Consider the following 15238-nt stretch of genomic DNA (forward strand, 5'->3'; position numbering starts at 1 on the left):
CCATCCTCTATCCTCCAAGAGGTGCTTTTATAAGCACTGAGGCTGGGAGCAGGGCTTAGGGGCAGGGCCACACCCCACACTACTGAGCCCCACCCCTGGCCTCAGTGTTTATAAAAGCACCTCTCAGAGGACGGAGGATGGCAGTCTCTTCTGCTCTCCCCAGAGGGTGCGCAGAAGTCAGGCTGCTGGCCCGGATTCCCAGGAGCCTGGGGGAGGGGAGAGGTGGGAGTGGCGTCCGCAAGCATTCTTGGCCCTGCCCACTTCAATGACCCCCTGGGCAGGGCCAAGGGAGCCAAAAGATGATGAAGCAGCAAGACTTCCTACTGCCCCGTCATCTTCGCGCTGGACTCAGTTATGGGGGGGCAATTTTGCATCCCCACGTGACCAGATTAGTGGCACCCAGGGACAACGGGTACCCCCCATCCCCAGGGAAATATGCCACTGGATCTGTCCTCCCTGGGACACTTACCCTGGCGGAGGGGTGAATCCACTAGTGGGTGTCCACCATGGGCCTCTTGGGTAGTAGGATGCAGCACTGGATGTGGGGCCAGTTTCACTGCAGCCCTGCTGCCCCTTCTCCCCCCCCCCAACCACTGCCCCCATTACACTGGTAACCAGGGCTTCAGACTTACGTCACCAAACAAATGGCGTAAGTCCATTAAGCCCAAAGGGGTTTGCCAGCGCCAGGGAGGCCTCTCCAACCCACGCTGCCAGGAAGCCTCTTTGGAAGTGGCAGGCCAGTGTGACTGCAGCGCTGCAGCTGAGTGCCTGATCCACTAAATAGGGCTGCCTGTCTGCCAAAGTCATCCAATCATGAGTGGGGCTTGTTCTCTCTGTTTTAATTGAGGACAAATGCCCTCACAAGTCTGAAGGGGAATGAGCCTGGAATATTTCGTAAGCTGAAATAAGGCTGACCCATATATGTTCCTCTGAATTGTCAAAGTACTTTAAGTTCGGGAAAGAGCAGGGAAAGCAAAAGAGATCACTATGTGTTAAGCTTTCTTTAGGTTTTCTCAGTTCCTTCTGCCTTTTTCTGCCCAAAGAACAGCAGCCCTACTCTTTGGGCTACAATTTCATACCAAACAGAAGAGTGTCCTTGTTTTCATTTCAATGCTGAAATCAACATGAAATCAACTGTGAAATTGACATTGTCCAGCAAAGTGACACTAAACCAAAGATGGTAAAAAGAAAAAAAAAGTGGCAGTCAACCTCCCCAAATGGAGGTTGAATGGAAAAAGCAAAGAAGCAATGGGCAGGCAAAATGCAGATCAGCCCAGCTAGGGACACTTTGCAGCAGGAGAATCCCTGTATAAACAGAAAACCATGGACACCCCCTCCCCCACTCCATGAAGCAAACATCACAGGGTAAGTAGTGCATGCATAAATGGCCCATTAATTCCTTCTAAGATATTCATACAATTTCAGTAGTACATTTTCAAAATGATCAAGATGGCTAGAATTTAGAAAATATAACCATCAATACCCTTCTGCAGATCACTGCTTGGCCCATAGGGACTTAGCTACCCTTCTGGAACAAACAAAATGCTACTCTGGCTTCGGTTCATAAGCTCTTTACTTCTGTCAGAAAGTTAACAGCACTCCTACAATCCTGAGTCCATGTACTACAACAACCTCCTCCGTCCTGCTATCCCACTCAGGAGGTTTCCTCCCTCCTGGGAGCTCCCTGCTCCAATCTCCCTGTGGCTGGTGATTAGTCTGTCTTGTCCTGTCAACCAGAGACTGGCTCTTCAACCTTCCTGGCACCCCACCCCACTCTCTAAGGTGGCTGAGGGTTACTGATTGCAGCTTGGCTAGGCTGAGGTGCCTCTCTGGAATGGCTGTTTGCTCTTGCTGCTCAGGCTCTCCTGCCATTTCCCCTCCTGTTCCTTCTTGCTGCTAACTTCCTGGTGGTCTACTCCCTGTGGTAAGTCCAGGGACAGAGCTGTCGGTTATTAGGTATTTTAGGATTCCTGTGTGAGCATTTATGGTAAGACGGGGGTGGGGGTGGAACAAGCTGCCTGGTGCTGGAAGGAACCCCATCCCTGGACAAGTAGATAGCAGAAATTCCCAACAGGCACCATGACACTTGCCAACAACTATCAAGTGTCTTTAAAAGTGGGTGGGGCCAGGAAGGACTTTTATTCATCAAAGCTTCTGATTAAATATTGGAGATTTTGGTTGGTTATACAGATTTTTTTAGTGTTGCTTTGGCAAGAGCTGCCACCACAGCACTGTGTTACTGAAGTTAAGTTGTGGTAATAATTTTGTAGTTAACTCCACATCCTGAAGCAGCCATTTTGTGGCAGCCATTTTGTTGCTGTACCCACCATGTTGTGCCAGAATTCCAAATGTGCTTGCAGGCTCATAAAGTCTGGGGACGCCTGAGTGTATGGTATGCTGCCGTTTTAAAACTTAGTAGTTTGGGTTGGTAATTCAGTGGCAACTTCACACATTGAAGGTGTAATTAATAGATTTTGAGTTTGTGATGGATTTACAACACCCCCAAATCCCTTTCCTCTATTGACTTCTATGAGCCGGCTGCTGATATTGATCTATATGGACTATATGGACAGCAGCTACTGTAGTAATGGAGGCAGGAATCTTCCTACTGCTGGCTCTCCACTAATCAGAGGGAGGCTGGCATCAGTTAGTTAAGACTGCTGGCAGTTGCTCTGACTGAGGGAACTCTGGCAGGAGGGCAAAAGATCAGGGTTAGTGAATAACATGCTGCATCTGTTATCTCCCTTGTGTTTTAGTTACATTTATATAGATTCTGCCCAAGGGATGAATATGTTACGAAGTTTCCAAATTGAATGTCTTGTCTGAATAAAACCTTTCCACTTTGGTGTGGAGAGCAGTTCTGTAACTTTCTCATGGCATCCACAATCTTGGCCATGTGGATGTAAAATTGTGTGGAATTTTTCTTACTTAGGGGGTGGAGGTGTTCTCAGCAACAGGGAACACCAGGCAGCCACTTCCTCTTGTTTATCCAGGAGCATGCAAGTCCCCTTCTGGGGGAAAAATAGAGTCCTACTGGTGGCAGCCATCCATATTAAAAGGCATCAATGATAGGCTAGGAAATTTTTGCTGTCCTTGAGGAAAAAACATGTCTGTTATAAGGTGAAGTCACCTTCCGCTGCCATTAGCTGGTCACTACCCCCAGTTCACCAAACGGTTAAATACATATTGTAACTTTTTCTCCACATATACCTGGGCCCCACCTGAAGTCAGCCCACCATCCTCTTTTTTGGACCCCTCTCCAACAGAAATGCTTGATACAACAATATTTCATGTGTTCTCAGTGGTGGTGCATCAACTTTATCCAAAAGCTTTTTGAAAGACGTTTGGAGTGCTTCTCCTTTACTAGTCTTTCATAAGTTTTGTAAAACTTTCTGTTTTAGAGTCCATTTCAGATTAATGTTTATGAGTTTGACTGTGATGGGTACTGATCCGCAATCTGGATTATACTTTGGCTTATTATTGTAAATTGCAGCTGATCATTTTATCTATTCTTAGCCATTTTTAACATTAGGGAGGGTTGAGAGTATTTTTTTTCTCAAGGTGAGAAACAGAAGTATAGTGATCAAAAGACTGACAGTGCAATCCTAAACAGAGTTATTCACATTAATTTCAGTGGGCTTAAAATTGAGTAACTGCACTGTGACTGTAGGCGCAATTTAGTGAACTGACTGGACAGTCTTGTCCAATCCTTCATCTCTGCATTTCCAGTTTTGAATTTAGAACACTAGTATCATTGTAATTATCAGTAAGGTAAGTATTAAAAATCTTTAGAATGTATTTTAATGTTTCCCAGACAGAATCATGATGGGGGAGAGGTTTAAAGAGATTAATAAATGATCTCATCTTGTTTAATGTGTTTACAACCTCGGCTTCTGTATTTATTTTAATGTAGTTTGATTGACCATGTTCATTGAGTAGCAGCTCTTGAACATCCAAGTGAGACAGCGTATTAAAAAAAGGAAGCTAGGTATCCTATCTCAGCAACACAGAATGCCAATTCTGGCCCCTTTCCAGGCACATTGTAGCTGTATACGTTAATAAGAGAACTGGTACAATCCACAGATGAATGAATTGTTTATTTCAAATCCATAGGAAGGTTTACATCCATGGAGTTCTGTTCCCTTCGCATTTCAGCTGGAATGCTGTATTTGGATGACAAAATTGTATACTGAAATGTTTGTCAACATTTTATTCAAACCATACAGCAATTCCAGAACCACCTCAGCCAACCCACTGTGCTCACCTCTGTATGTGGAACTGGCATGGAGACACAATGGTACCATGGATATCACCATCTCTGACTCTGACCTTATTGACTTCCTCCACAGTTTAATCATCTGACATCATTACTTCCCCAATTAAACCTAACCAAGACCAAGGAGTATTTTATAGTTTGCTGCAGAATTAGCTAATCCTATTGAACTTATGGATCCCTTACATTAGAGAAATCTCTTCCCATTTCACTGCCAAACAATTAATTTAGTTTTCTTCAGCTAATTAAATATAATAGCTTATGCAGGAAGCAGAGCTGTTGCGCCTTGCCAAAGAAATTCCATCTGTTGAATGTTCACACTTGAGTGCATGAGAATGTCTCAGATGAAGAGAGCAGGGCAACACATTTACTAACCTATTGTTCTTGCTTGGGTCTTCACAGAGAAATAACTTGCTCATAGTCTGCAGTTTGAAGTACACTTAGTCTCCCCTGAGTTGGTCATGTCTACTCATGTTGTACATAAATGGAATAGATGTTCCATTTATACATTGAAAGAGAAAAATGCTATTTGCTTGTTACAGTTCTATACAGTGTTTGTAATGTTAGAGTACTGTTGTGAGGTCAGACTTATGATATGTCTTTTCAGTCAACCGTGCCCTTAAGTTAAAGGCTGTAAATAAAAAATAGATTCTTCTAGAATTGATTCTCCAAGATTCTGATCCTAAATATGTTGACATTAGTACTTGTTAGCTCTAAGTTACTGTATAGAACTTTTTGGTTTCAAAAGGATGTTGTTTCATACAAGAGCTATGCTGATTTAGGGCACTTGTGGTCCAACAGAAAGCTGTGTGCAAGCATTGTGCTCATGAAGCTTTGCATCTTCATCTGAAACACGTCTGAACACATGAATCTGCTTTATATTGAACCAGACCATTGGTCTATCAGTTTTGTCTACTCTAACTGCCATGCTTTCCAGGGTCTCAGGGCAATGGCTTTCACACCATCTACTGCCAGTTACTTTCAGCTGGAGAAGACAGAGATTGCTCTACTACTAAGCTGCTGCTCCTTCACTGCCAGCACCAATCGTCTGGTGGTTAGACAATACTTGAGAAGGAATGTAATTGCTTTTCTGTCCCTCCCATCTTACAAGTAACCTTACTGATTACTTTTATGGCCAAAATAAGAATTATTAAAATGAACAATTGAAAAGTTTTTCGTAATTACAATATGAATTAAAATGATCTGCAATTAATATTCACTTTAAGAATAGTGTACGTAAATATTTTTACAACGAAAAGATAATTTAGGACTACAAGTGACTTGCTCATGGTTTAATAAAATGATAAAATGACATTTTTAGTGCCTAATAAATACCTCTCTTTAACTGAATGTGGTAATATTTGCCTTGCCAAACATTTCATTGTGGTCTAACAATCCTGAAAGCACTAGAATGAACTGCTTCTCAACAGATCAAGCTGATTTCAAAAATGAAATATTAAAAATTTGGCAAAAGTAACACTGTTGTAGTAATCTGATTGAAATTCCTTGTGGTCAACCCCTCCAATGTGTTTCTTTGGTTCATGGGAACCAAGATAAAGAAGGATGTTTTCCTGGAAAGTTGATAGTGTGGTCCTTGAAAACATCTTTTAAACAAAGTGTTTTTTTGCACCTGGGAGGAGATAAGAAAACTATTACGGTAAACATTCTTCTATTGTCCAATAAACTGAATGCTGAATGATCTGTTTTGTTATGAAAGCAAAATGTCATTTCGTTTACTTTCCTCCAAGTATTTTATTAACAAATATGGTCACAAGTCTTTACAAATCACTTTAAGATATATAAGCATTTTGTTTAATACATTTGGTGGCTGGTAGTTTTATTCATTGTCAGTTCTGAAAGTTAATATTCGCTAAAACAGAAATAAATTAATGTTCACCAGTTTAAAGCTAACTATTGTGTTAACATTTTTACATATTAAGTCAGAATCCAAAGAACTGTGCAATCACTCCTGCAACTCAGAGGAGTGTTAAATTTGTCTTTTGTGAAAAGCTGCCTGTGTAACTGATTGACAAATCACTTTGAAATTTACAAGAATTTCAAAGACAGCGTTGCCAAATGACATGAGGTGTGTGTGCCAGCTGCGGCTCAATGGGAAAAAAATCCCACTTGGCACTCCTTAAAGTAGCTTTTTGGATCTCATCCTGGGGTTCTAAAGTCAACAATGACAAATTTGAAGTCAATGTTCTAATAAGAAAGATGTTACAACATCTTGGAAATCAAAAACCACTATGATTGTGGAAGTGCTTTGTTAACAGGTAAGCAGAATATTGACCGGCAGAGAAAGGAGGGAGGGGACGTTGATGGTGGTTGGAAGGGGGCTGCATCAATCCCTCCAGAAGCATGCTAGACCTAAGAGCACCTTGCCAGCGTGTGCTTGCTTCATGGCCTCAAGGAAATTCCTATGTAAGTGCATTTTCAAACAATAAAAAACCTTTTAAGATAATGTGCAGTGACTTAATACGATAACATTTATATGTAAAGAAGGATTGTTGAGGAAGGCTTTTGCATTATATGGTAATTTCTTATGGGCCTGTTGCAGTGCAGTTTGTTGTTCTTGCAGTCTGCCAAATGGGCTTGGATTGTGTTATTTTTGAAATGATTTTATAGTTATTTTTAATACCATTGTAACCCACCTTGAGTATGTTTGAGAAAGGTGGGATATAATGTCTTGAATAAATACATTACTTTGTTTGGATTGTTCCAGTGCTCTATAAAACATTCTTTCCTGCAGTTTAAGAAGAAGAGGATGGTATAAACACAAATGTTATGGGCTAACCCAATGACCTTTTGTGCTGTCAAACAAACATTTAGGCTGGAGCAAATAACTATGGGGGTGGAACAGCACAATATGTGGTACTCCACCAGACCTATCTGCTGAATCAAATCAAATGCTGACACAAGAACATGATTTGTCCTTTGGCTCCTAAAAGTACTATTCATAACCAGATGCAGTGCAGTAGTTGGTACACAAATATGAAGGTGATAGATAGCAGGAGTAACAAAAGGAGCCTCAATCGAATGTTACAAGCATTTCTGCCACTACAGAGCCACTACTATATCAATTTAGTCCTACATATTTTACAATAAGATGGCAACTAGAAGGCAGCAGAACAAGATGGCCACTTTTCCTCTAGCTTCACATACTGGGGATCTTCCATTTTGCTATCCTCAAGCTACAGTCCTTTGCCACAGAGATAGCTGGGCCTCTCTTAACAATAGAGAGTGCTGAATAGAATGATTCATTAGTGCCATAGCCACTCATTATGCAGCACATAGGACAGCTTTCCTCTTGGCATGACAACATTTTTGCCTTTCTTTTTAATTTTGAAGTATTTGAAGGATGAACGTTCCCCCAACTGGACAAGTCAAATATGGAACAATTCACAAATACAATGAAATTAGTATCAGCTATAACTTGCAGATATAGCAAGATTGAGGCAAACTTCAAGTGACCATTTCTTCTGACTTGTGGTTTCCAGGACAGTCTGGGAATCAGCAGGAGACTGGGAGAGATCAGGAAAGGCTGTCAACAATGGGGTTGATTTGAGTCTAATAGCACCTTGGAGACAATCACAAATTTCCAGGTATAAGCTTTCGAGTCAAAGCTCCCTTCACCAGAGCTTTGACTCATGACAGCTTATACCTGAAAATCTTGTAGGTATCCAAGGTACTACTGGTCTCAAATCACTGACACTGCTGACAGGTATAAGCTTTTGAGTCAAAGCTCCCTTCATTAGAGTTTTGACCTCGAAAACTTATAAAAAAATCTTGTTGATCTCTAAGAAGCTTCTTGAATTTCGCTGTTCTACTGGAGACCATCACAGCTACCATCTGAAGCAACTGCATGATATCACTTCTGAATTTTCCAGAAGTGACCTCACAATTCTCTAGGGATCACCAGAAACACAATGGTAAATTTGAGGTTTTTTTAGTTTTTGAGTAAATTTGAGTTTTTGGTAATTTCTAGGGCAGCCCATGTCATGAATGGTTTTTTCTTAAGTTTATCTCCCCCACCCCTCCCACACCCAGTAGGTTATGGCAACCTTAGTCTGACTGAATTTATTCCAGTTCTACAACATTTTCTCCATAAGGCTTCTCAAGTCATTACAGTATGCAGCAAATTATTATTATTCTCCAGAATAAATATTGGTTTGTAAAACCATATAGACATGCGCACAAAGTAGTTTTTCGAACTTGAAAGAACAACTATTCAGTTTATACTTTTCTGGTGTGTGAGGGCTTAGGTTTTTAAGTTTTTAAATGGACAGGTGTATTTTCCTTCTCATCTGTGAAAGAAACCCCGAAGTCAGTTATAGCAATTTATGAGCACTAACTTGTGTGGACTTGCTTTCAACACACAAACTGCTTTCTGTTTCAAATTTAATACCTGATAAAAATAGGAACTCAGTTAAAGAAAAAGAACTTTAGATTTTTATAAGAAATCTCACAAGCATACAGTAGTTTAGTGGTGACCATCTCTATTGCCTTCCTAATTCATAAATGTAGACATCTATACAAATTATTTATTTTAAATTTATATTTATGTGGAGTTTTATAGAATTTAGAAGCTAATGGTAACAGTTTTTTGAGTCGTGTATTAGAATGCTTAGTTAGGTTGTTCAAAAATGTATGACTACGTGGAGAAAATCATAGCTACAAAACAAAGGTATCCCATTCTATCACTTTCATAGGGGAAGTGTTAATTGGGAGATTATCAGTGCTTTTTAAAAGGCATGAATTAGGTTTGCCAGCTCTGTGTTCCAATAGAGTTGAGGGCAGAGTCTGAAGAGGGTGGAGTTTGAGGAGGGCATTCAGGAAGTATGTGATGTCACCCTCCAAAGGTGTCAATTCCACCAGGAAATGGATCTATGAAAACTGGAGATCAGTTGTAATTTTAGAAGAATGCCAGGCCCCACCTGAGGTTTGAAAATCCCATTAGAAATTCTGAACAGAGAAATGTTTATTAAGAGCTGTTGAAAATTTTATTATTTGATTTTATCACACTCTCCATATATCCACCAAGACATAGGAAGTAATCATCTTGTTGTTATTCAAACATTTAATATTTGTATATTTGTTCAGAGCATTTGGAAAGACAAATTGTGTTTCTATTTATGGAACATAAAACAGTGTACAGCCTTAAATCCAGAATTAAGGTATTATAATACACAGAACAGTTATTAAAAAACTTTTTAGTCACACCAACCCAAGAACTTCTATGCATTTAAACCTGAATATGAAAGATTGTGGGGTTGATAACATATTACAGGGAAACATGTAAAAGAAGGGAAAGAAATGTTAACAGAAAGAGCGGCCCTGAATCAGCAGGGTCCATTATTGCTGTCCGGAAAAGGCACTACAAAGAGGCCCTGCAGTGCCTGCCCTAACCCCCCCACCATGTGTGTCCTTCCCCTGTCTGCTTTTGAACTCTTCTACTGCCTATGCTCACCACTGCTGGCAGCCCTTTCCCCAGTGTCACTGGGCAGTGTGTGTAGCTGAGGCCTAGTGGGGTGGACTGAAGTGAACTCTGGCAGAAGTCCTGAGCCCTTCTGCTGCCTCACCTCAGGGAAAAGTCCTGAGCCTTTCTGCTGCCTCACCTCAGGGAAATCTGATCTGATCTGGCTCTGATCTGTGTTTTCCAGTCCAGATGATCCTCACAGTTTTCTGACATTTGCTGTTATTTAAATTCTTTAGAAAGTGTTAATAGTAACTTCACCTCTAGTTGATTAAACATAGAAAAAAATAACTTTAAGAAAAGAATTCTTAAATTCTGGCTGGTAATGCTGCAAACCTACACAATTTAGCTAAGACTAGCAGGGCCTGGCCACGCGTTGCTGTGGCTTATTGTGGTGAAATGGGAAAGGAACAGTAGCAGCAAATCAATTGCAGAGGCCAGCAGTACGTGCTCATGCAAACACGCCGCCTGATACTGTGCGATGTCAGTGATGTGTGTGTTCGCATTCCTTGGAAGGGAATGGAAAGGCACCTCTCCCACACATCTAGGCTGGCTGGTCATGATCCTTTGTCTGGGAGTAAGTTTGGGTGTCGCTTCTGAGGAAACCCTCTGAGGGGCGCGACGCAGCCATTCAAAGTATGTCACGGTTGCTGTACCGAGCTTACTCCTGAGTAATATGTGCCTGGTTTTCTTAACTGTAACCACAGTATTCAAGGAATCTAGGGTGCCTGGCCCCTCCCTCCCGTCCCTTGCATGTCGCCCCTCCCTCTCTTCCCTCCCTCACTTCTCTTCCCTTGCATGCCACCCCTCCCTCTCTCCCCTCTCTCACTTCTCTTCCCTTGCATGCCTCCCCCTCCATCCCTTTCCTCTCCCTCCCTCTCTTCCCTTGCATGCCACCCCTCCCTCCCTCCCTCCCTCCCTCTCCCTCCCTTCCCTCTCCCTCGTGTGTATGTGTGTGTATGTGTTTCACTTCCACTCGAGTCATTCCCTATGTACTGTTTTCACTGCACATATCTGGCCATCTGAGTGAACATTCTAAGCTGCACGAACATTCTAAGGGTGACAGTTACACACAGGCAGCTGCATGTCCTTCACCATGGAGCGCCAGGAAAAAGGCGTTTTACCTGGGCCAGGTGTGAAATTTCATGTATGTGAACATCTAAAAACACTCTCACCTGGCTGACTATAGTGGCTAGGAATTTTCAGAGGAATTGGCCCAGCAGTTACTGAGGTATACTATCATCAACAAATACATGGTTAGCTTTTTATATATATATAGATTGAAAGGGCTAAACCACAAGTTTTAGTTTTCTTTCCTATAGTAATATGAACTGTTGAATATCATGTCCATAGGTTGTGAGCTTGGGGATAGGAATCTTACTTCTTTTAAACTTGTAAAGAACTAACATGTTTTAAGTACTAAACATAATACTAATATTGTTGCTATTGCTCTTTAAAATAAATGGAACACACCACTGAGCCTAAATACAGAACTTCAGAAGTACATTCTTGATTTAAGACCAAGGAATCTGCTTTCCCTCCAAAACAATTCAGACCAGGAGACTAATCAAGTACTTACCTCTAAAATGAAAAAAAATGTCCCAAGAAAGAGCAATATGCCATTGCTCCTAATTTCAGACATGCTTAATTAAAGATTTTGTAAAATGTACATAGATATATTAATTAGAGGGTGTTTAATCAAGTCATTCACCCATTTAATTTCAGCTGCTGTCATGACGCAAAATGAGATTTCAGTAAGCAACAGTAAACAAGATGGGATTGTTTCAATTTGTTGGCATTGTATAGTCTGGAATTGTATGGTCTGGAATTTATACTTTTAAAGATATCCTAATACCTCAAAAATTAACTTATCCAGGCATGCCATAGAAGTAAATTTAATTGCAATCAATTCAACTTACATTAAAATTAAATTTGTTTAGGACTGAGAAATTATCCCAAAAGAGTCCAGGTGATTATTCTAGATAGAGCAAATTGTTTAAGAGTTGCTTCTTAAGGAAATGCTGAGCTGAGAATAAGCACCATTAAATTTCATGGGATTTACTTCTCAGTAAACATGCATTGCATTAGGATTCATATATGTTTAGTAGAACAGACTTACTGTTTACAAAGTCAGAAATGCATTCTTATGCATTTTCCCCCCTATGAATTGCTTTTGGCCTGTCATGTTGAAAGGCATACAAGACTGCAATCCCACTGCGTTTTGGATATGCCAAAATGGACTAGCCAGTGCTTGTTTTTAAAATGAATGTATGGATGCCACCAGTGCCAGATTTAGATGAAGAGCAGCCATAGGCTATTTGTGAGGCCCCTTCCAATCCCACACCCTCACAACTAGAGGAAGATGGAAGAGTTTTTTTTAAAAAAACTGAGTTAAGTCAAGGATTATTACTGAAGGAAAATTACTAAAGAGAATAAAGAATTTAGAGAGAATACAGTGCGTTATGACAGCATGTGTAAGAAAGGCCTATGACAAATATTATACACCTTGGCTGGAGGCCCCCTAGATTTTGAGGCTCTAGGCTTCAGCCTGCCAAGCCTATGATAAGGCTGGCACTGGATGCCATTAAGGTATATCATGCTGCTTTTTTCAGCTTGACAATGGAATATATAATTTCAGTTACAGCAATTTTACTACCATTTTGCAGGACATAGATTCTGTTCATTGAGCTATTTGCACCACCATCATCTCATGGCTCCTAGAGTCAGAGCTAGGGCAAAAACACTGCAACACAAGTCAAGCCAGAGAAGGCTGTCATGAAGGTTATACTTGATTAAATCTAAGCATGTTTCTGGGTGTTCAGCTCTTCAATCCAAGAGAACTAATACTTCCTTAACACAGTATTCATTTTTTTCACAGTCAGAATAGCTGAAGTGGTCAAATGACCACAACACTCAACTTCTTAGTTGATGGAGTGTGTAGGCAGAGTAAAGGCCTAACTCTGTGTTATACAGAAAAATGCATGTAATGAAACCAAAAGGACAATCCTTGGTACTCCATGCTTAAGTCTTTCCCTGCCCATTGCTTTCTCTTTGGAGATGTTTTCTCTTAGGAAAATAAGCTTTTGGGCTTTGACTGTACTAAAAAAAATGCAATGTTGTGGCAGGGGAAACCTCATAGTGACAGATAATCGCAGAGATTAAGAACATTCATTCTAGTATGGGATTTCTTCCAGTTTTCTTTTACTCTGTTTATCAAACTTCTCTACAAATTTTTTTGAACTAAAGTCAAACTGGATCTACTCCATATCATTGTTTGTTTGCAATAGTCAGTTCTATAATTCCAGGTTCAAATTCACATGTGGATGAAAGGCACTGAAGGAAACTGCACCCTGATGTCTCTTTGCATACATCAGATTATGCTAATTTTACTTCTAATGGTCAAGAAATGACTCCCCCCCCCCCCCAGTTTGGAAAGGGGAACACGTACTTACCCTGAATCTGGCTTTGAGGCTGAGGGTTAAAAGCAGTGGTGTGATTCAAGGAAGCTCTTGGATTAGGTGTGGGGGCTGGGTGGTGTGGGCTGGCCCTTATGGCTGTACGGCGCAACTGCTCCAGTTCACTCAGACGCTCTGAAAAGGACAAACTCCCAGGCTTTGTCTGCTCATCTAGTTTCTGACGGTGTCCTATTGTGGGGGTGGGGGGGAGAAGATGAGAAAATCTCTCATTGACATTCCCAAATTTGTTGATAGGTTATGATAGGTTATAGCCATGACAGAAGGTCAACAAATATTCTGTATTGATGAGGAACAGGAAAGCGTCAATCCACTTATTTAATTGGGAAGTACATTATTTGTTTCTTTATTTTATTTAGAAGATTTCTATCCAGCCTCTCATACCATCAAGGGACACAAAGGTGTCTAACAACTAAAAACATCATAAAACAAATTAAAAACCCAAACATAAATACATACATATATATGCATGCATGCATGCGCGCGCACACGCACACACACAAACTAGAAGGCATAAATTAAAAACATAGGACAGGGAGAATAATTTATTGAGAGAATGTCAAATGTAAAAAAAAAATTCAGCCATTGCTGGAAGACAGGAACAGAAGGGGACAACAAATATCCCTGGGAAGGGAGTTCTACTATTGATCCCACAACTGATAAGGGCTTCTCCTAAATTGCCCCTCATATAACTTCATAAGGTGGGAACACTCCAAGCAGGGCCTCACAGATTACTGTAGTGGCTGGGTAGGTTTGTATGTGAGTAGGTGATTCTTAAGGTATGCTGTTCATGCAGGGTTGCCTACCTCTAGGTGGCACCTGGAGACTCCCACTATTTCAGCTGATCTCCAGACGATCAAGACCAGTTCCCAAGTAGAAAATGGCTGCTTTGGAGGATGGCATTATACCTTGCTGACGTCTCTCCCCTCTCTAAATGTCACTCTCCCCAGGCTCTATCCCCAATATCTCCAAGTATTTCCCAACCCAGAGTTGGCAACCCTATGTTCGTGCTCACAGGGCATGCTCTGTGGTGACCAAATGTTTTCTGCTAGGAAAGACCACAGCTGGTTAATCAGTCAATGCCAATTAAAGGCACTCCTGGTCACAGCAACCACCTGTTCATCAAGCAGCTTCCCCAAGTTACAAACCTGTTTCTTTTATGGGAGTGTAACCCCATTCAGAACAGGAGACACCTCAGTTACCAGCTCAGTGCTTCCACATGCCAGTAGCACTTTTGTTACATACTCTTTAAGCGACTAACTCAGAAGACTTCAGTGCAAGTAGTAGTAGGAACACAGTTTCACTTCCCTACTGGTAACCTGAGGAGGGCTAGGCCTACACAAATTGTTTAGAATCAGTTCAGGACAATCCTGGGCTCAGTGTACAAGAAACAGCTTTTAGTTAAGCACTATTATATCTTCTATTTCAAGCCAAGGGATCTGCCCTGATGTTTCAGTATTATGTTAAAGGAAACTGGGTGTTTGTTGTTGTATCACTATACAATAACTTCTATATTTTCGTGATTAATCTTCAGCTTATTAGCCTCCATCCACCCCACATTTATGTTTTATCCAAACTCCCAGAGAACAGCTGGAAGTGTGAGATAGATATTAGTTTCATTCACATATTTGTGACAACACAGACCAAATCTCTAGAATCTGGATGACCTTGCTCAGTGGTTTCATGCAGCTTTTAAAGAGCAAAGGGAACAGAATGGAACCCTGTTGTACTCCATAGGTCAAAGACCTAGGCGCTTAGCAACAGCCAATGAGCTGGCAAAGTCTTACCACAAACCACAGTGAAGAACACATTTTGTTCACATCCTTCAGTACTATAATACTTTCAACAAATATAGCCTCACTTTCACCCGGCAAAACAGATATAAAGGCTTTTGTAAAATGAAAACTGATAGATCAACCATCCATGTTTGCAGCTCTTTGGTTAAATATAACAGAGGGTTGTTGGTAATCCATATTATATGTGCTACCTGTCACATCTAGCCCCAAGTTTGGATGG

The 15238-nt window shown here is 41.0% G+C and overlaps 1 protein-coding gene across 2 annotated transcripts in view; it reads right to left on the bottom strand.

Moving 5' to 3' along the window:
* Nucleotides 1–15238, bottom strand: part of RUNX1 (RUNX family transcription factor 1) — a 106747-nt gene that overhangs the window by 36675 nt on the left and 54834 nt on the right. The window contains exon 4 of one of the 2 annotated variants that reach the window (XM_048495063.1): nucleotides 13202–13393. The exons of the other annotated variant lie outside the window; for it this stretch is intronic. Within the exon in view, the coding sequence (XP_048351020.1) occupies nucleotides 13202–13393 (192 nt within the window). The remainder of the gene's footprint in view (nucleotides 1–13201; nucleotides 13394–15238) is intronic. 2 annotated transcript variants of the gene reach the window in all.

Source organism: Sphaerodactylus townsendi, linkage group LG04, assembly GCF_021028975.2.
Source record: "Sphaerodactylus townsendi isolate TG3544 linkage group LG04, MPM_Stown_v2.3, whole genome shotgun sequence".
NCBI classification, from domain to species: domain Eukaryota; kingdom Metazoa; phylum Chordata; class Lepidosauria; order Squamata; family Sphaerodactylidae; genus Sphaerodactylus; species Sphaerodactylus townsendi.